This window comes from Uloborus diversus, chromosome 3 (genome assembly GCF_026930045.1).
Source record: "Uloborus diversus isolate 005 chromosome 3, Udiv.v.3.1, whole genome shotgun sequence".
NCBI classification, from domain to species: domain Eukaryota; kingdom Metazoa; phylum Arthropoda; class Arachnida; order Araneae; family Uloboridae; genus Uloborus; species Uloborus diversus.
The window spans coordinates 119,193,021-119,213,938 of record NC_072733.1 but is presented as its reverse complement, the minus strand read 5'-3'; the positions used below and the strand labels follow the sequence as shown (position 1 = coordinate 119,213,938).

The 20,918-nt window shown below is 34.6% G+C and overlaps 1 protein-coding gene across 1 annotated transcript in view; it reads left to right on the top strand.

Moving 5' to 3' along the window:
- LOC129218917 (synaptojanin-1-like) overlaps window positions 1-20,918 on the top strand; it is a 186,162-nt gene that overhangs the window by 158,126 nt on the left and 7,118 nt on the right. Inside the window, exons 20-21 of the mRNA XM_054853238.1 lie at window positions 5,987-6,065; window positions 14,151-14,409. Of these exons, the coding sequence (XP_054709213.1) occupies window positions 5,987-6,065; window positions 14,151-14,409 (338 nt within the window). The remainder of the gene's footprint in view (window positions 1-5,986; window positions 6,066-14,150; window positions 14,410-20,918) is intronic.

Genomic DNA, 20,918 nt, shown 5'->3' with positions numbered 1-20,918 from the left:
TTCTTCTTTTTTTTCTTTCTCTTCTCTTTCCCTCTCTCTTTTTTTTTTGAGACTAACGTTTCGGGGGGGGGGGGTCCCAAAAAACCCCCCCCTTAGCTACGCCCCTGATCATTATTATTGTTTTCTGGAAGTGACAACTTAACCAGTCTGTGTCATTTTACAAATAAATGAGGTTATTCCTGTTTTGATCTACAATGGGTAAAAACAGCTATTGTTGGGAGGCTATTTTAAGTATTCTAGAATTATTCAAAAGTTTTGGTGTCTGCTGTAGTTAATACGTAAGTACATAGATAAGGTAAAAAGTTCTTGACCTGACATTGTAAGCGAGCGATTTTCAATTTAAAATTGGTTTTATTTTTCTACTTTATCTCCCTTGACTTCAACAAACTTAATCCCGTGTTTCTTCAACATTACTATTTCTTCACGGAAGTAAAAATCTGGAAGGCTGCAAAAATGTTCATCTCCAGCCCTCTCAATCCCTTTCCAGAAACAGATTTCTTCAAGTTTGGGAATAGATGGAAGTCTGAGGGGGCCAGAATAATCAGAGGAATGTCCGAGCAAATCGTACCTCAATTTCTGCAGTGTTCTCATCACCAGCACGCTCTTATTAACTGGTGCGGTATCCTGGTGTAAGATGATTCTTTTCCTTCAAGCAACGCTTCTTCTCCAGAATTTCAGCATTCAGCTAATCTAGAAGGTTACAGTAATATTCACCTGTAATTGCTTTATCGTTTTAGAGGCAATCAATCTACAGAATTCCTGTCTCCCCCTAAAAGCATGGACCTTTCGGACAGATGCATCGATTTCGCTTTTTGGCACTAAACACCGAATTTCATTCAACGGTTTGATTGTTGTTTCATCTCTGGCGTGTAATGGGAAACCTTGTCTCATCCATGGTGACAAATTGCTGCACAATGCTGCTCCAATCCCTATTGAATCTGCCCAAACGTTGCTTTGAAAACAGTTTTCCTCTATGCTATTGATCCACATTCAGCAAATGGGGCACCCATCTTGTGCAGAGCTTTTGTATCTCCAATTCTCCATGCAAGTTATTTCACAACCTTTTTACGATATCCTTACAGCCTCGACTTTTTCACTCACCTCCACTGGCTTATCCTCCAACACAATATTTTGCACTTTTTCCATGATTTGTGCTGCAGTTTGAATTTTTGGCAGTGATCCTTGTGGGCCATATTTGGGCGAGGTGCAACCACGTTTAAATTCAACTGCCTACAATGGATGCGTTCGTGCAAAAATGAGGCAGAAAACTCATCGCCAATGCTTATAAGGGGATATCAGAGGATAAAAAATCAGAGCTGTGTGCTTCCTGAATGTTTAACTCTCTCTACAAAACAGTCTTGATGAAACCTGTTCCCACAGGCGGCGGCACACAAATGAATTTTTGTCGACCAAAATGTTAAAAAAGTGGAGTTGTCGCAGAAGCGTACCTTTAAAACTTTAAACTAATCAAATTAGCATTATTTGTTAATAGCCTTACTTTAATATAGTACCAACACAATTTCAGTTGTTGTTTGGGTTGTTTTGCCCCCTATAGGTGCTCTCTCTTAGGCTTGGTGAGCCATGTTTTTTTGACGGTCTGGTTACCCATTAGTTTCTCTTAGGTCAGTGGTTCTCAAACTTTTTAGGCCATGGATCCTTTAATGATTTGCTTTTACTTAAAGGAATCCCATTTTTGTTTGTGACTAAAAGACAAAATGGAAGCGATCTAGGAGTCAAATGATAAAGATGAAAAATGATCATCATTGGATTACTTTCTTCTGCATAGAAGAAACTATTAATTACGTGATAATTTGCTTATTTTGACTTATTAACACCTTTTAAGCTGCGCTGAACCTACCTTAACCATTTTTGGAAACTGTCTATCCGTCTGTTTGTGTTTAGCATGTATTTGACTGACTTCTTAAGGGCAATCAAAAGCAAAATGTAATGCATGAAATTGAAAGAAACTTTGTATGCATGTGCATCTCTATGTGAACTGATGTTGATTAGTTTTGCCACTAATCTCTTCAAAGATTCCTTCCGAAATGAACGATTTCCACTTTTGTCATGACTGCTGTCGGTCAAACAATAACACAAGAATTCGCATATAAATTGGTACAGATATGTACCTTAACCCGTTCGCACCCAGCGTCACGCGGACGCTACGCAACGATTCCTCTCCTATCAGCCCAGCGTCACTTATCCGCTACGTGCTCTGATCGACGCTGTAGTCCCAGCGTCACGTATATGCTTTCTCGAAATGGAACGATTGAATTGAATATTTAAATGATACTAGATGGCGCTAAATGGCTATAACTTTGATCATATTCGAGTCACATGGTATTTGACCTTCATGTACACGCTTTAGTTTCTTATTTGGGCCTCTCAATGGGATAGATTTTTTTTTAATGTAAACAACAGTGAATCACTGCTCTGCGCATATGATTTATGAGGTCTCAATTGCTCTTGCTTATATCTTTGCTTCTCTTTTTTTTACGAGTAATTGAAGGAGATATACATCTAGCTGAATAAATTATGGGGGAGGGAAGGAAGGTTAAAATATTTTCGCGTATGTGTTCCAGACTTTTGGGATTCCCCGTTCAATGAGAGTAGAGGAATGAGTTCAAGAGGCCTGAAGTTTATGATTATTTTTGAATCCTTCCTGATATTGTTCTTCTGTATTTATTCTTTTTCATTTGGGGATGGGAAACTGCAATAAAAATGATTAGCGAAGTGAGTGAAAGGGAATGTTTTCGAGTGAATTATGAAGCAGTTTTGAAACTTGTCGCGTGGGAAATATAACTAGATTAAATTCGTTGACCTAAGTTGTTTTAATCAAAATTACATAAGGAACATATTTTTTTGCTACATTTCTTTTTCTTTGATTCCACACTCACGATGTCAAACTCTAACTTTGTTTTTGTGCACATATCATTTAATTTTGTGCACATGGTTAAAGTTTTAGTATTCTACTTATTTCGTTCCTTCTAATAATGTAATAGTCTTTATATTAGTAATTAGTAATCAGTAGTACATTGTTTAAACAAAATTAAAATTTCAAGCCATTATTTTGAGATGCTGATTTTATATGAATATTTTTGTTCAGTTAGGCTTAACTGCTGTAAATGCTCGGGCCGATGGCGGCGTTCCATTTCAGAACGTTCGGTCCCGTAGCTGCGCTTCGTTTTCCGAGCGCTGGTCCTCAAGGGGTTAATGGGAGAAGTGCAGAAATTTTTTTACTACTAATCATTTCGAATGGGTGAAATAGTAGAATCATTTTTTTCAAGCATTATTACTTCTATCTCGGAAAATAATACAAGAATTAAAACAAAAAGTGAAATACAAGGGGACTTCAACTGAAACATGCGTGGATTCGGCTTTTCTTTTTGCGCCTATTGCTCAGGAGAAGAACTTCGAATGCTTTTGTCGTTCAACATGACAAATATTCTATTTCATCATTCAGTGCCTGGGCAATGTGCATTATTAGAACTGTGGGAAGACACTTAATCTATTTAACTTGATGGTTGCAATGATACATAAATTTGAAATCCCTCCAAGACAGCAAATTGTGCAAACCTGACTGATATAAATTGTGAAGTTTAGGGCCCTGAAGGGAATAAAAAATGCTCGTGATAAATGTTTTATATAGTTCTGTGATAGACATGCAAGGGTCCCAAATATGCATTTACCTGCCCCCAAAACTATAAAACTGCCTTTTTTTCTCCATACCTATCACAGAGGTTTAATCAGTTTTTAAGGGACCCTGAAGACAGTTTTTGTATGCTTGACCAAGGGGCTACGAAACATCAGCCTACTAGCTATCCCCAAACATATTGGTTTGGGATGGAACCTTGAAAGACTTTGACCACAACTTATTGAATGTGCTCTAATCAAATTAGGGCACATGGTGGATCTTCGAAGGTTGTTACTATGGAATCCGTGATCCTGCAGCCACAAACTCGATGTTCTACTGAACTCCATCCGTGTCCACAGCATACTATTTAACTATGTATCGAAAGCAAACTTTTAAAAAACTGAGGCAGTATGAATAAAAAGTACTACCTTTAATTTGAAATAAGACCCTATTTATGAAAACATAATTTCCCCATGAAATTGTTGCAACAGATTTATTACTGTTCCTGCAACAAATTACATTAATTATGAAGAATGAAGTTAATTCATTGCAAAACTGATAATAGCTATAAATTTTTGCTTTAAGTAGCAATGTTCAGTACGTGTAGCAGGAGCAGAATCCAAGAACTAAATTTGTTTTTTCGGTATGCATGGGCTGGAAAATTTGCTTTGCATTGATAAGTTGTTACGAGTGGAAGAAGTTTTGAGATACAGCTTTGTTACCCAATAAGGGTATTCGTTTTTAACATCAAATCAAAATTTATTGCGAGATTCAGAATCAGAACATTGGTTTCGGTAGATGAATTCTGAAGTGCAATTATGATTCATATTCGGGCATAGACAGCATCATATAGGTTTCTTAAATGAACAGTAATGGTTTTTAATATCACGAAACATGTAGTTGCACTGCGTTTTATTCATAAAGGTTGTTTCAGACAAAAATTCCCTTTATGAGCACAAAACATTCTATGTACGATTTTATGTATTCTACCTTGTTCTTTATAGGCAGAGAATGCACAAAACTCAGTTTTTTTTAACGCTGTTATTTTGTCTATCTCAACAAATGCTGCAGTTTTCCTTTGAGTGAAAATAGTTCAGTTCACCAAAAAGTACACAAAAAAATAATAATAATCAGCCATCGCTCCTCATGTAATAACATTGAAAACAGCTGAAAATATTAATGCCGTTTTGCTGTAGTGGAAAGCCCTCAGTTCATGTGGAGTTCATACAACCTTTTAAAAACTTTTGTTTTGGATGTGCAACATATTTCATATGGACAAGTAGTGGTTTTTACTGCCTACCCATGTCTTCATAAGTTTTCCTAAATAGTCTTGACTGGAGAAAACGAGATTTCACAAAATAAACTATTTCTGAAGCTTCATCCGGAGCTTTCCTCAAATCAGATGGTATTTTACTCGTACTTGACTATGACATGGAGATACAAAACACTGTGATGACTACTACTTCAATCTGGAATGACACTTTAGCTCCTTAATATTGATTATTTCCTTTTTCTTGAAACTAGGGGAAAATAATTTATACGACGGCTAACTCGCAGCAGAACCCAAGGGTTCCGCAGAACACACTTTGGGAAACGCTGTCTTAGACCAATGTCCTCTGGACAGTCTTGGTGGGGACACTCTGTTCATTCATCATCATCACAGCTATATTTTTTTTGCAATTTGGAGTTAAATATCTGATTCCGCGATGGGTACGAGCGCTGGTGATGTGTTTTCTGCAACATTTTCCTGCGCAATCCGCTTTCATTAACTTTTTTTTGGTTCATTTTATTTTTGATATGTCCAACTGTTGACCTAAAAACACCTGTTATACTTGCAATAACTCTCGGGGTGTATGTGGAGGGGAGTAGCAATGCTTATATTTCGCTAAATTTTTCGGGGAACATGTTTGAAGCATTGCAGATTCTTAAAATATCTGTTTTGACAATGTCACATTATAATATAAATCTAATATTAAACTACAACTACAAACTTTAGTTAAAGAACTTTATTGATAAGTGTTACTTACATATTGACTATAGCAAACACCAAAACTTTCATAGAAATATTTTTAGAATACTTAATATAACCCTCACAACAACAGCTGTTTTTACATTGGAGTTTAAAACAGGAATAACCTCATTTATTTGTAAAATGGTGCAGACTGGTAGTGTTGTCACTTCTAAAAAACACTAATAATGATACCAGGAGCACTGCATTCTAAAAAAAGCTTTGTAGTTTATTTCTTCAAAATGGGAATCTAAACTTGAAACTATGATAATTCCAGTAGTGTCCTTAATAATTTGGCCATCTACTGCATATAGATAGATAGTCAAAAATTTTTCTTTTTTCAGGATTATTGAAGATGAGTGTCTGTTATCTTTTAAAGAAGGAAAAGATGCTTTAAAAGCATTAGAGTACAATAATAAAGAGGTATTTTTTTATTTTAGTGTTAGACATGTGTGCTTGTGTATTAATCTTAGGGACAAAGTTGTGTTTTCATCTCAGCTTACTTGAAAATGACTTTTTGGCAAGAATGACACTAGCTCCCTTAATATGTACATGCCCAAAAATTACAGTACTGTATTAAATTTCTGCGTACATAAAATCCACTGTAGTCAAAAATCCCATCACGAAGGGGTTTTTTTTCATTATTTTTCCCTTAGCATTTGGAGTTAACTATCTAGCATTTTTAGAGAAGCAAAAATGTGCACTGAGCAAGATTTAATGAAAGTTTATGATTCACAGAATAATAATAATAATAATTTAGCAAAAACTGATTTTTAAAAACTTAACAACTTTTTCAACAAGTTTTTTTTTTTCATAATAATTTTGTGTATAACTATGTGACCATCTGACTCACTTTTTGTTCATTAAAGTTACATGCATAAGTAAAAGACCATTTTAAAATTTATATGTCTACTTTTGTCATTAATAAACTATTTTAATCCTATAAAAGATGTTTTTTCATCCCCCCCCCCTCAAACTCTTTTGTGTACTCCTTAATCATACTTTCTGTAAAAAGTACCAGAATTCTAGTACCGTATTTTCGGGGAAAAGCGCTGCTGCGCATACAAGAAAAAATTGCCTGTGCGGCGCATACAACAGGTGCGGCGGATACATTCTTTTTTTTTTTTTCAAGTTTGAAAAAATCCAAATTTTTAAGAAATGTTGAAAATGCTCCCAATAGATGGCAGCACATTGTCCTGCTGCCGGCAGGTAGCACAACATAACGATTAACGAAAAAACGCAAGTCAGTCACGTCCAAGTATGTCAGTGTTTCAATATTTTTTCGGACATTAAACAATGTTTTTTGATGTTTGCAATTTTCTATTTAGCTTCTGATTTCTATGAAAATAACGGTGTTAATATATAAACACTTTTAATAATCATTAATTGATTTCAAACGTCAAGATAATTAATAAAAATGACTTTTTAAATCAAGTCGGCGAAAAAATATACTTTGACATAATTCTTCATGTTTCAACAACCTTATCCATTATTGTTCGATATTCGAATATCGACCCATGTCGTTTCTATGTTGATCGATATTTTTGTGCTACTTATGATAGAGAGTCAAAAAATCCACCTTTTTTTTATATCATAAAATGTTACTAAAACTATTCAAGAATACCTTGCTAAAATTTGAGGGAAAAATTCAGATTAGTTCCGATGCTATGAGCATTTAAAATGACTGTGAACATTTGAAAACTTTCACACAGCATTTCTCTTCAAACTCTTATTTCTCGAAAAAACGTTTTTTCAACTAGTGTGCATTCTAGCTCAAAGAGTTTTTGACCAATCCTTTTGGAAATTTGTGTGAATATTCCTTATTCAATCATACTCTATATGAACCTAATTCTTTGATGATATTATTAATTAAAAAAAAAATTTAATGCAAGAAGTCTGAAAAAATGGTAGCAAAATATAACATTGTAATCAAACACCTCAAAAACGTGCAATTTTCAACTTTTTTGATCACAATTAGGTTCATATTCTAAGAAAATATGCAGTTTACGAGAAAGAAAAATTGTAATGATTGCAGGCAAAAATTGTGACTTCGGTAATGCACACCAGCAACAAGCTCTGATGGCGACTGCCCATGGACAACAGCTTTTATTTCCACTAATTCTGGTGGAAATTACTCCAAAAAATTACAAGGTGTACTTCAAAAGATGAATAAAATATCCTCCAAGCAGGGTCTTAAGAGCTGATGGCGCCCAGGACGACAGTTTCCTGGCACCCAGGGGAGCCCACAGGGGGGGGGGGATTATGACACAAGTTGCGCCATCAGAATTTGGGGGGGGGGGGATTTTTTTTTTGAAAATGAAATTTTTGGAGGAAAGAAAAATATTTAAATTTATTCAAAGAGAAATAGTAAGATGCATGAATAATGCTTTTTTGACACACTCCTTCCAAAATTTAGTAACTGTGTCTCTTTTTTAAAGACCATCTTAGAGATAGGAGTATATGTTGCAGAAAAGGTTCCGACAGCTTGATTTAATTTTAATTTATCATGATTTTTTCTGGAAAGAGTACAATTATGAATGATGAATACATCTAACAGCTATGAAAAAAAAGGGGTCGAAAATGGATAAATGAAATATTTTTAATATATTTTTTGTTTTTTAAGAATTTTGACCCAATATACTCCGACCTTTCGTAAATTTATTAAAAAAGAGAAAAATCAATACAAACTAAGTTTTAAAATAATTTTTTTTAGCTCTTGACTGGCCAATATTAATAATATTTTTACAAGTTTTTGAAAGAATTTTTCATTTCATTTTACTTTCATGTTTTGTATCCTTTTTAAAATGAGTTTTTTATATTTACCATTACATGATCTTTACCAAACTTTCAAAAATGTTGTAATCCGCTGATGGAAGTAGAGCAGTTTGATCTTATGTTGACTATTTTTCATAAACCATTTTTACTTTCTTCTATATCTATAACATAGAAGAAAGTTTTCTATCCATGAAAATTCTCGAATTTTGTATGCTAAATAGAATAAGTTTGACCATTTCCGGAAAATATCTATCTCTGTATGTGTGTTTGTGTGACCAATTTTTGGTGGCTATACGTATTTAGGACTTAAAATCGAAAAAAAAACTCTCACCATCACCGCAAAACCGTGAATTCCTTTCTTTAATTACATTCTCGAAATTTATCTGCAATTGATTTTCTGGAAGTTCAATTTCTAAATATTACCTGTGAAAGGCCCTGAACCTGTCATCCTATTTATATAACCAAAGATCATCTAAAACTGCGTTTTTAAAGTTACAAGTTTGAAAAACTTCCCAAGGAGCCCCCCCCCTCCTCCCTCTCCTGCAGTCCTCACAAGCATTATTAAAAATAGTTTTAAATGTCAATTTTACGGCTTAAATTCTGAAACATGTCTGGGGGAGAGCTTCCGAGAACTCTTCTTGCAAGCATCATCAAAGGTCTGCTGAAATTGCCTTTTTGTAACTTCAATTTTTAAAAATTGCCAGCCCATAACGATACCAAAAGATGGCATACAAGCGTATTTTTAGCCCTTAAATTTCAGGAAATCCCCTCCCCTTAACATAGTTGAAGACAATCTACAATTGCCTTATTGGAGTTCTGATTTCGAAAAATTGCCGCGGAAAGGCAACGGTAGTTCTCTGCCTAATGTTACCAAAGATAGTCTTCAACTGCATTTTTAGACCTACAATTTCAAAAGAGTTCCAGTGGAGATAACCCTTGGATCTCCCTGAACTCCCTTGTCCCTATCATTACCAAAGATCGTGTGAAACTGTTATTGAAGTTTTGATTTCAAAAAATTCCTTCGGAGTGCCACCAAACCTCTCCCCCCCCCCCTAACATTACTGAAGACCGCCAAAAGCTACGTTTTAAAATGACAATTTCAATAACGTTCCGTGGAAGAGCTTTCATGCTGCCACCCTTCCCCCCATGCTAACATCATTGAAGGTCGGCTAAAATTGTTTTCGGAACTTCAATTTTGAAAAACAGATTGCTACCTAACGTTGCTAAAGATGGCTTACAATTGCATTTTTAACACTTCAATTTCAAAAAATTTGTAGGAAAAACTCCCGAACCCCACTTTACCTAACACAACCGAAGACAATCCACAAATGCATTTTTGTAGGTCTCAATTTCGAAGATTTGCACAGTGGGAGGGTCACCAAGCCTCTCCTGTGCCGAACATTACCAAATATCATACATATAATTTCAAAAAAATTCCAGGGGAGAACCCCGGAATTGCCCCCTCCCCCTAACGTTACCAAACCTTGTCTAAAACTACGTTTTGGAGTTTCACTTCCGAAAAATTGATGCAAGAGGGACACAAAAACCTTGCTCTCTCTAACATTACTAATGTTTGTTGAAAACTGTATCTTTAAAACTACAATTTTGAAAAAGATCCGGGGAAGAGCCAATGAGCCACCCTTTTCCTGACATAATCGAAACAATCTGCAATTGCGTTTTTAGAGTTTCAATTTAAAAAATATTGCCACTGGAGGGCCACCAATCCTCTCATCTCTCTAACATTACCAGAGTTAGTCTTAAATTAAAAATTCAAAATTTTTCCTTTGGGAAACTCCAGGAACCCTTATTTCTGAGTCAATATTATACTTACAATAGGGGTTGTATTGCTTAGATCGAGTAATGATTCCCACACAAATCAAAAGCTGTATCCTCTCTCTCTTAAAATATATTAAAGAAGAAGTGTGGGATGAGGTGCTTGCCAAAACCCATACCCTTCCCTCTTAGTTTTTTTTATCTCACGACGGCCCTGAAAAATTTAGTATTATTATTATTTCAACAGCGAATTTATACATAAATTAAAAATTTTGCCGGCACATGCAGTAAATAGAACAAATTTGGTTGCTGTAACACTCAAATTTGAAGTTCCCAGCAAACGGCTTTAAACTTATTTTAGTATTAGCAGCTATTATTCGCAAGATCGTAAATTTATTATAAAAAAACTATTGCTTGTACTTAATTGCTGTCGTAAATATCAGCAGTTTGTTTTCGATTCTGTTGTAACTTGTTTTTTTATCTGAAACAACTTTATTTTGTTGAATATTTTTCTGATTGATTCATTAAATGATGTAAATGAAATTGAAACTTTGTGACTCTAAATAATGTTATGTTTAACCTTATTTAAAATGCAAGAGAGTTGAGTAAAATTTTGGGATGGGATTTTGTGCCATTCAGCTTGGGGGGTATGGGCGTCCCTGCTGGCGCCCTCCCCTCCCCCCATACACACAGAGAAATCTTAGTTATAACATTATTGCATCATACGCATGAACGCGTCCTACTTGCATTTTTTACATGTTAGCAAACAGAATGATCAGAGAGCTATTCGTAATACAAATTAAAACAGAAGCAATGAATCTGTTTCTAATATTTATAAAACATTAATACCCCAAAACTTTTCAAAAAATGGAAATGTTAAAAATCCAAATATTTATCTAGTAAAATGTTATCCCACAAGATAAAAAACAAACCATTAAAACTGAATTAGTTTCTCATATTGATCAAACTAAGAACACGTATAAATAATTTGCTGATTCCAAATAGAAAATGTATATTTATCGAAGTAAATTATATCAAAATTGAATTTCGACCTGTACTCATCCAGTAGTTCTTTTTCAGAGTTTTTTGGTTTTACTTGTGCGATCTAAATACTAGCTGTCATATATGTTGAAAACAAAGATGTCATTCTTTTGCATCAAATATTTATAAGTTTTAGTGGAAAGCCCCCAAATACTCAACAACATCGAGAATCGCTCAGAATTACGTTTTGGATCTTTAATTTCGAAAAATTACTGGCCCTAATATTACAAAATACGGCCTTACGATTTCATTCTAAGACTTAGTTTAAGAAAATATTCAGGCAAGGGTTCCCATACCGCCTTTTCTTTAATATCACAAGCAATGGTGGTTTTAAACGACACTTACAAAAATTTAAGTGAAGTGGCTCCTAAATGTAAAACATTGCTTATGTTTTTGGACCATACTTCTGAAAAAATTTCCAGAGAAATGCTGCAGATCCTCCTTTTCATAAAATCTTCAAAGTTTGTCTTAAGTTGCGTTTTTGAAACTTCAATTTCGAAAGCTTGCAGAGGGGAGAAGGATTGATTTAATCTATTTATAAAAAAAATTGATCGGAAATAGTCTTTGAGCTCCCTCCAGATAACCACCTAATCCTCCTCCTTACCCTAACGTCAATAAATATGGTCTATAATCGGGTTTTTAAGGCTTCAACTTCTAAACATTTCCGCTGAGACCCCTCTATCTTTTTTCCACATAGCATCTGCAAAGGAAGTCTACAAATACGCTTTCAAAACTAAAAGTTTCAAAATTTTGACCGGAACCCCTCTCCCCCTTTCCCATCAGGTCAAAAAAAATTTTTTTGTTTTTTTGTTCTTTCAATGTGCCTTGCTAAAACTTTTTTCTGGTTGCAAGCAAGGGCAAAATTCTAAGAAATTTGGTGGGTACTAGACAAAGGAGAAGTGCCTTTTGTTTGATTCTAAACAATTATATTCGCAGAAATTGTATCTGCTTCAATGATACAAAGGAAAGGAATGTTTTGCAGACTTAGAGAAAGGAATAGTTTTGTGTGGAGGAGAAAATAGAGAACTATTGCAATGATTATCTAATTTGTGTGTCTAAGACTGCATCTGTGATACACGCAATGTGGGGCAGCTTGCAGTGCCCCCCCACCCGGGGCGATTGCCCCCACCTCCACCCGTTCAGACGGCCTTGCCTCCAAGTTTAAAGAAATTTTGATTATTTCTTTCCTGTTAAAAACATCATGCAAAACACTAAAATTTCGGCCTCCTAAACTGGTTCCCCCCTTAATCAGACATTGTTCTGCTATTTTTTAACACAGTTCAATCGAATTGCATCTAAAAAACTTTGAATTTGAAAGATAATATGATTTGTAAAGAAAAAGAATATAGAGGAAATCTTTATGTTCCTCTGATGCAAACCAACGATATTTTTTGAAATTAAGTGATATTGTTTGTTTAACATTTGAATTGGTATGAAAAATAGCAACAATCATTTTATGCCGCTCTACTCGCTGCTATAAGTTAACTGATATAACTCTCAAATTGTACAGTTCACTTAAATCTTGAAATAACTAGTTGTAAATTCTAACTGATTGCATACTACATCAAATTGTTTTGCCTGAATGCAGATTATATGAGGCGTGTTTTTAAAGTAAGTTCCGTTTTTATATAAAAAAGGAATGAGTACAGAAAGAGCTAAGTAATTTAGTGCACAAAAATCTACCACCCTTACGCTATTTTTCGACATTGCTCCCGTGATTTTCCAAGCACTTGTCATAGCGTGGTACAGGTTTTTGTATACCTATTCGTACAAAGTTACCGCCCGTTTAGTCAACCATGAGGACTCTTACAGGGCTTTGGCTGGGGCGTTTTTGAACATCCTCTGGTCTGCCCTCAACTCGCTCGCAGCATCTTTCATTTGTTTCGGCATCTAAAATCTTTCCAAGGTGGTCTGTGGCACAACAGCAATAATGAGCTCAGAGAACATGTTATCCCATGGCTGACTACACAGGCGGCAATTTTCTATGAATAGGTATACAAAAACCTGTACCACGCTATGACAAATGTTTGGAAAATCACGGGAGCAATGTCAAAAAATAGCGTAAGGATGGTAGATTTTTGTGCAATAAATTTCTTTGCTCTATCTGTACTCGTTCTTTTTTTATATCAAAACGGAACTTACTTTAAAAATACGCCTTGTATGTTCCTTTTTTTCCCTCTCTTATTTGTCAAAGGAAACCATTTTATATCATTGCAGTACTGTTGACATTCACCTTCATAGTTTGCTTATGCCTCGGGCACATGTGAGTTTACAATATAACCCACTGAGTTAAAGTATCACAATTTCAAGAATTTTAAAAAACTAAAAGCCTGGATGAGTTTTCTCTAATTTTTACTATTAATAATTGCTTTGCATTAGGATATGTGGTCTACAATTTATATTAGATTGACATAACATATGTGTTATACTGATTAAAACATTTATCATGAAAAAATTGGAATTGTCCGCAAAATTTAAGTACTTTTGCAGTATTCATTCATTTTCATTAAAACTCAAAACCATAGTTACTTTATAACCTTTCCACTAGTCCCTGCACTTTATTATGATGCAACTTCATATAGTTAAAACTATCCTGAAATTTAAAAGCGGACTACTTGATTGTCTTGGATGTTCCCCTTTCGGAAAATTTTTAGCTTCATAATTAATTTTGATGAATTGAATGCATCATTTTGTTATGGGTCTTTACACTGTTATCTTTAAATACTGACATTTTCAATTCCAAAGCATTTAAAATGATTTTGTCTAAGTAAAAATTATTTACAATGTATTTATGTGCTGTACCTCTCAAAAAAATCTTTATTTTGTAAATTTGAATACCTTTTATCACTGTAGTTGTATAATTAATAAAATTGAAGTTGTTTTTTATTTATATTGCTCATTATCTCTTAATTATTCTAGGTAAAAGACTGCATTTTAAAAATCCGTTTGAAAACACCGGACTGGTGTTCAAATATACGCAAAGCTTTAAAACTTTGTCAAAACAACACCATTTCACTTGTATCAAACAGTCCATCATCAATCAGTGAAAACTCGCCATTCCATGAACTGCAATCTAAAGAAGATAATCAAGATGTTCATACTGTTGTTGCAGAGCTGCACAAGGAAGTTTTAAAGTGTCTTGATTCTAAGGATGAATCAAGGTTATCTGTGTTTGAAGGTTATAATAGTTTATTTGTTTTTTAGATGTTTATCTATTAAAATTTAAAAACCAACACATTTCTTTATTAAATATGTGGGCTTATATTTATGATATACTAGTGTGTTTAATGTTTATTCGTTAATTTCATGTTTTGCATTCTATATAGTACAGTATAGTTTGGATGTTACAAATTTGTTTAACCTTTTTTAAACTTCATATTTAGTGTAGGGGAGACTGAGTTTGTTTGATACACCTTTTTACATTTTGATTTATCTAATTTTTGATAGTAATGTAAAGGATCAGAAAAAATTTCTTGTAATACTATTACTATTTTTATATTAAATAATGATTTCAGCACATTCGCTTAATATTTTTCACGTGAAAAAAAAATCTTTTTTAAAAAGTTTCAAAGTGTATCAGCTAGTGGTATGATATCAGTGTCGATATTTTCAAAACATTGATGTTAACATCGGCGTTTAAGTGTTGATGGTTTGCTTTTGATGCTTTATTGATGTCGATGTTTTATATTTGAACCAAAAATATCCTTTAAAAATGTGAATATGTTTAAGGTTTGCAATCATGATGAAAGCTTTATTATTAATTAGCTATTGTGAAATCTATCACTTTGGAAGACATTTTCTATTGTTAATTTTATATGGAATTAGACTTACATTACAGAAAAGTTGATAGTTCTCTTTTCCAAAACACTGTTAAAAATAATATTAAGTAGTTCTATAATTTCTCCAAATATAAACATGAGTCTTTTTATTATAGTTTTCCTCTTAGATCTGTATAAACTTGTAATATTATTCCCTGCTCTCATTAAATCATTGATTTCAAAAAACTATAAATTTACTTTAAATGTGTTCTTAGCATACATTTCATGTCACTATAAATATTGATAACCTTTGAATGTTATTTCAGTTTCAATTATAATTTGTACAATTCTTCCATGTAATTCCACTGGAAGAAAGTATACTACAGTTAGGGAAAACTTAACATGGCAGCATTGTGAAGGCTACACAGATCCTAATCATAGCATAACGGCGCTGCCAAATTTGGTTTTGCCCCAACCATAGAACAAGCCTTTATTATGTATTCCATAACCTTTTCTACGCTTTTTTCTTTCCTCCCCCCTCCCTTCTTTTTATGTGTGCATGTTCCCAACTATAAAATGTTTGAAAATTTCTCTAATTTATTCACATTAATTAATAAATAACTTACCTTAAGTTTTTGTAATTTTCAGGTGAAAATTAAAAAGTTATTAAAACATTATTCTAATTTATTTGTATTAACATTTTAGTATTTTGCATTTTAAATGTATGTTATTTATTCCTCAGCATAACTTAATTTGGAATGTTAATAATTAATTATCAATGTTATTAGCTTTTGTTTGACAGTTTCAAAATTGTCTTAATTAATAAATTGATTACTGTGAATTTAACTCTGGAATTAAAACATTTTTTTAAATTTATTATGCAGAAATAAGCATTAAAAAGTGCAATGTTTCAGAACATCAATATTTCAAAACTTTGATGTTTTGGGATTTGATATATCAATAACATTGGTGCTTTAATTTTTAACATTAGTGCTTTGAAATATTGATGTTTTCATTAATAATTATGCAACTAGTATCAGTTACACCCAACCTGGGTAAGTTGATACACAATAACTTGTTGTAATAAACAACAAAATGAATTTTTTAAGTGTAGATTTTCAAAAAATATTTTCACAAATGTGTGAAGTTTTAATCCAAGTCAGATGATAAATCAATATCTGATTTACAGTTACTGCAATCATAAGTATGGCTAGCTTCTCCAAAGTACACTCTTTCAATTATTTATACAAGTACAAATACAAAAGTGACGACCCGCAACAGGCTCTTAGTTCAGCTAGGCTGGTTCTAGTCAATTTATTAGTCCCCAGTGAAGATCAATGGCCTCTTAAAGCTATCCACCCCCTTGCTCATTACCACCTCTTCCGATAAGCTGTTCCAAGTGCCCACAACCCTACTAAAGTAGTAGTTTTTCCTTATTTCCAGTTAGCCTGAGATTTGAATAGCTTAAAACAATGACCCCTCGTCCTGCTTTCGGTGCAAAAATTTAATCCATTAACATCATTCTTCATTTTGATAAAAACAACTGAATCATGTCCTCTCTGATCCTCCTTTGCTCCAGGCTATACATATTAAACTTATTAAGTTTGTTATCATAATCTAAATCTGAAAGTCCCCTTACTAGTCTAATTACCCTTACAAATACAAATACAAATACAAATGTGACGACCAGCAACAGGCTCGGGGCCCAGCTAGGCTGGTCCTAGTCAATTAATTAGTCCCCAATGAAGATCAATGGCCCTCTTAAAGCTATCCACTCCCTTGCTCATTACCGCCTCTTCCGGTAAGCTATTCCAAGTGCCCACGACCCGGCTAAAGTAATAGTTTTTCCTGATTTCCAAGTTAGCCTGAGATTTAAATAGCTTAAAACAATGACCCCTTGTCCTGCTTTCCCCGCAAAATTTAATCCATTTACATCTTTCATTTTGATAAATTTAAATAACTGAATCATGTCCCCTCTGACTCTCCTTTGCTCCAGGCTATACATGTTAAGCCTATTAAGTCTGGTATCATAATCTAAATCTGAGAGTCCCTTTACTAATTTAGTTACCCTTCTTTGAACCCTTTCCAATACAAAAATATCTTTCTTCAGATAAGGCGACCAAAACTGAACAGCATACTCCAAATGAGGTCTTACTAAACTCCTATATAAAGGTAGAAGAACTTTCTTAGATTTGTTTGAAATAGATTTATTGATGAACCCAAGCATTTTGTTGGCTTTGTTACTAGCAATACTGCACTGTTGACTAAACTTGAAGTCCTGATTTATAAAGACACCCAGATCCATAACATTTGTTGCCTGATTTATGACTGAACCCTGTAAACGATATCTCATACGCTTATTTCCATGACCTAAGTGTAGCACTTGACATTTCCCTACATTAACTGCCATACCCCATTTATCTGCCCACTTAGTAATGTGATCTAAATCCTCTTGCAGCTGTTTTACTTGTTCTTCATTTTCGACAATCCCCATAACTTTTACATTGTCAGCAAAACAATTCATGCTTCCAGAAATATTTTCATTGATGTCATTCATAAATATAATAAACAAAAGAGGCCCTAAAACTGATCCCTGAGGAACCCCACTTAAAACATCACTCCAATTAGAATGATTCCCTCTCACAACTACTCTTTGCTTCCTACCAGTAAGCCAATTTCTAACCCAAAGTAAAGTTTTTCCTCCTATTCCAATGTCAGCTAACTTGCTGAGAAGAGCAACATGCGGTACCTTGTCAAAAGCTTTTTGAAAATCAATATAAACAACGTCCACACATTTTTTGTTATCTAAAGCTGAGGTAACCTTGTCGTAGAAATGCAATAAATTAGTAGTACAGGATTTACCTTTCCTGAAACCATACTGCAAACTAGTCAACAGACTATTAGTCTCTAAGAACATCATGATCTTAATTTTGATCAAAGTTTCGAAAATCTTACAAATCACCGAAGTCAAACTTACAGGTCTATAATTCCCAGCAATACCTTTAGACCCCTTCTTGAAGAGTGGCGTTATGTTAGCCAGCTTCCAGTCCTCTGGCACCGTCCCCGAGTTATAAGAAGCATTGAAAATATTCAAAATAACATCCACTAATTCCTCTGCACATTCAACTAAAATTTTTGGATAGATATTATCTGGTCCCGGAGCTTTAGTTGCTTTAATCTTTTTCAAATGAAATAAAACCTCCTCCCTGGAAAATACAAAATCCTCAAGCTGTATAATAGCTTGTGTCTTGTTAGTGTCAACTGTTGAGATACAGTTATCGTTAAACACACTGGAAAAAAAGTTATTTAGAACATTTGCAATATCCCTATCGTTTTGGATTAAATTACCATACTCATCAACCAAAGGCCCAATTTGACTGTTTCGAGCTTTCCCAGAATTAGCGTAAGCAAAAAACCTCTTTGGGTTCCCATCAATGTCATCTGCCAGCCTTTGCTCCAATTCCCTTTTCTGAATCCGTACCAAATACTTAAAATTTCGCCTTGCCTTACTATACTGGAGCCTCTCCGCACTCTGACCAGTTTCTTTAAACTTACGAAAAGTGGCTTGCTTATAATTAAGAGCTTCTTTAGTCTCCCTGGAGAACCACGTGGGCCAAATTTTGGTACTAACACCTTTTCTCCTAAATGGAACATAGCCCCCAACGGTTTTAGCAAGTTTATCCTTAAATTCCGTCCACTGCTGATCTACGTCGTTATTTTCCAACCCTGACGAAAAAACCTCTTTCAAGCTCTGCCTAAGTGCAACAAAATTGGTGTTTCTGAAATTGGGCACAAACCTAAAATTATCATCTTTGCACACTTCAAATTTAACCCGGAACCTAATGCTGTTATGATCACTATCTCCAATATGCTCCCCTACACTCAACCCCTGAACAAAACTACCTATGTCACAAAAAACTAGATCCAAAATGGCCTCCTCTCGAGTTCCCTGAGTTACAACTTGATCTAAGAAACAGTCACCAATTACTTTTAAAAATTCCTCTTCTTTGCCATTACCAGGATAAAAATTATTCCAATCAATACCCGGAAAATTGAAATCCCCCATTATGATAACGGATCCCTTACTGGACATGTCACTAATAATACGGTACATCTGTTCGTCTTGTCCCTGGTTTGAATTAGGTGGCCTATAAATGTTTCCAAAGCGTAGCTTTTTGCCCTTACTGCTCATCAACTCCAGCCAAACCATATCAATATCAGTAGGCTTTTCATTTATGACCAATTCATTGCAAATAAAATTGTCTCTAACATAAAATAAAACCCCACCACCTCTTTTACCTACTCTATCCTGTCTGAACAAATTATACCCAGCAATATGTAATAACTCTGCATCAGATTCGGTAGCCCATGTCTCTGTAATTCCAATAACATCCAACTTCTCATCCATAACTATGCTTTTCAATTCATCCATCTTGTTCCTAATACTGCGAGCATTGGTATAGAAAACTTTAAGCATGCCTAAGTTGCTTTTATTTAACACCCTGAAATTTCCTAAATTACAATTGTTAACATTACTACTCTTGTTCGTCACTTTATTTCCTTTCCTAGCAATACCCAAAAAAAATTTCATTCTCTGGATACCTGATGCTTGAACCATGCCCCCCATTCCAACTTAGTTTTTTGACTCCGAAGCCCTTAAAATTAATCCACTAACCATTTTGACCCCTGTAGAGCTCAGATGCAGGCCATCCCTAGCAATCCAATCCCGTTTACAATGACTCCATACATCGATGAACCTGATACTGCGCTTTTCGCAAAATGACTTCAGTAGCAAGTTCATACACCTCGCACGTTGATTTAGCCAGCTCCTATGCACTCCATACCTGGGAAGCAAACCAACCACTTGGACATTCGTCGAAAAGCTGGTTGCTTTATCCAACAGGGATTCCCATTCCCTAGAGAACTCCTCATTTTTACTGTGGCCTACATCATTTGTTCCCACCCACAAAGTAACCATATCCTCCTTATTCAATACTCCCTTCTTTTCAGCAACCATATTAATGTCTTTTACCCGAGCCCCTGGTAAACAACACCTAGCCACCTTACGCTTTACTCTCCCAACTGTATTACCTACCTCCCTTACCATAGAGTCCCCCAAAATTACACCCTTAGTTTCCCAATCTAACTCCTCATTTGAAACTTCCCCCTGAATCTCTGGAACATTTATACCCTCTACAACTGGCTTACACCCTAATGCTAACTGGGCTTCCAAAACTAGCATCTTAAGTCTTAAGTCTGAGAGTTCAGCACATTTAGTGCAAATATAATCCTCCTCAAAAACAGACTCATTTTCCCCCTTATACAGGCAGAACATATGACATAAATCACAAGAGATCCACCTGTCCCCCTTCCCACTCTTTACCTCTTTCATAATGCATATAACACCCATTTCTACTCAGTGAATATGTTCCAAAAGGCAAAACAGAAAGATAAAAATGCAAAAACACACAGAATAAATACTAATAGTTGCTACACCCAATAAAGCACACAAGATCAAAAACCAGGAGATCACCACATGTTAGGCTTAGCTCCAAAAAATGCAAAAACACTTCAAGAATACAATAACAGCAAAAATGAGCCCCCAAAACACAATAAAACTAAATTACATGATAAAGTGAAGTAAAAAAACCTAAAACTAGACAGTAATAATGAAAAATTATAGTAAAAAAACACTTATCAAATTAGCAGCAATAACACTCCCTGCATCACAGGCGCCCTCTAGTGGCCAAAAAGCTTGGCCTTCTTTGAACCCTTTCCAATACATAAATATCTTTAATCAGATAAGGCGACCAAAACTACACAGCATACTCCAAATGGAGTCTTACTAAACTCCAACATAAAGGCATAAGAACCTTCTTAGATTTGTTTGAAATAGATCTATAGATAATCCCAAGCATTCTGTTGGCTT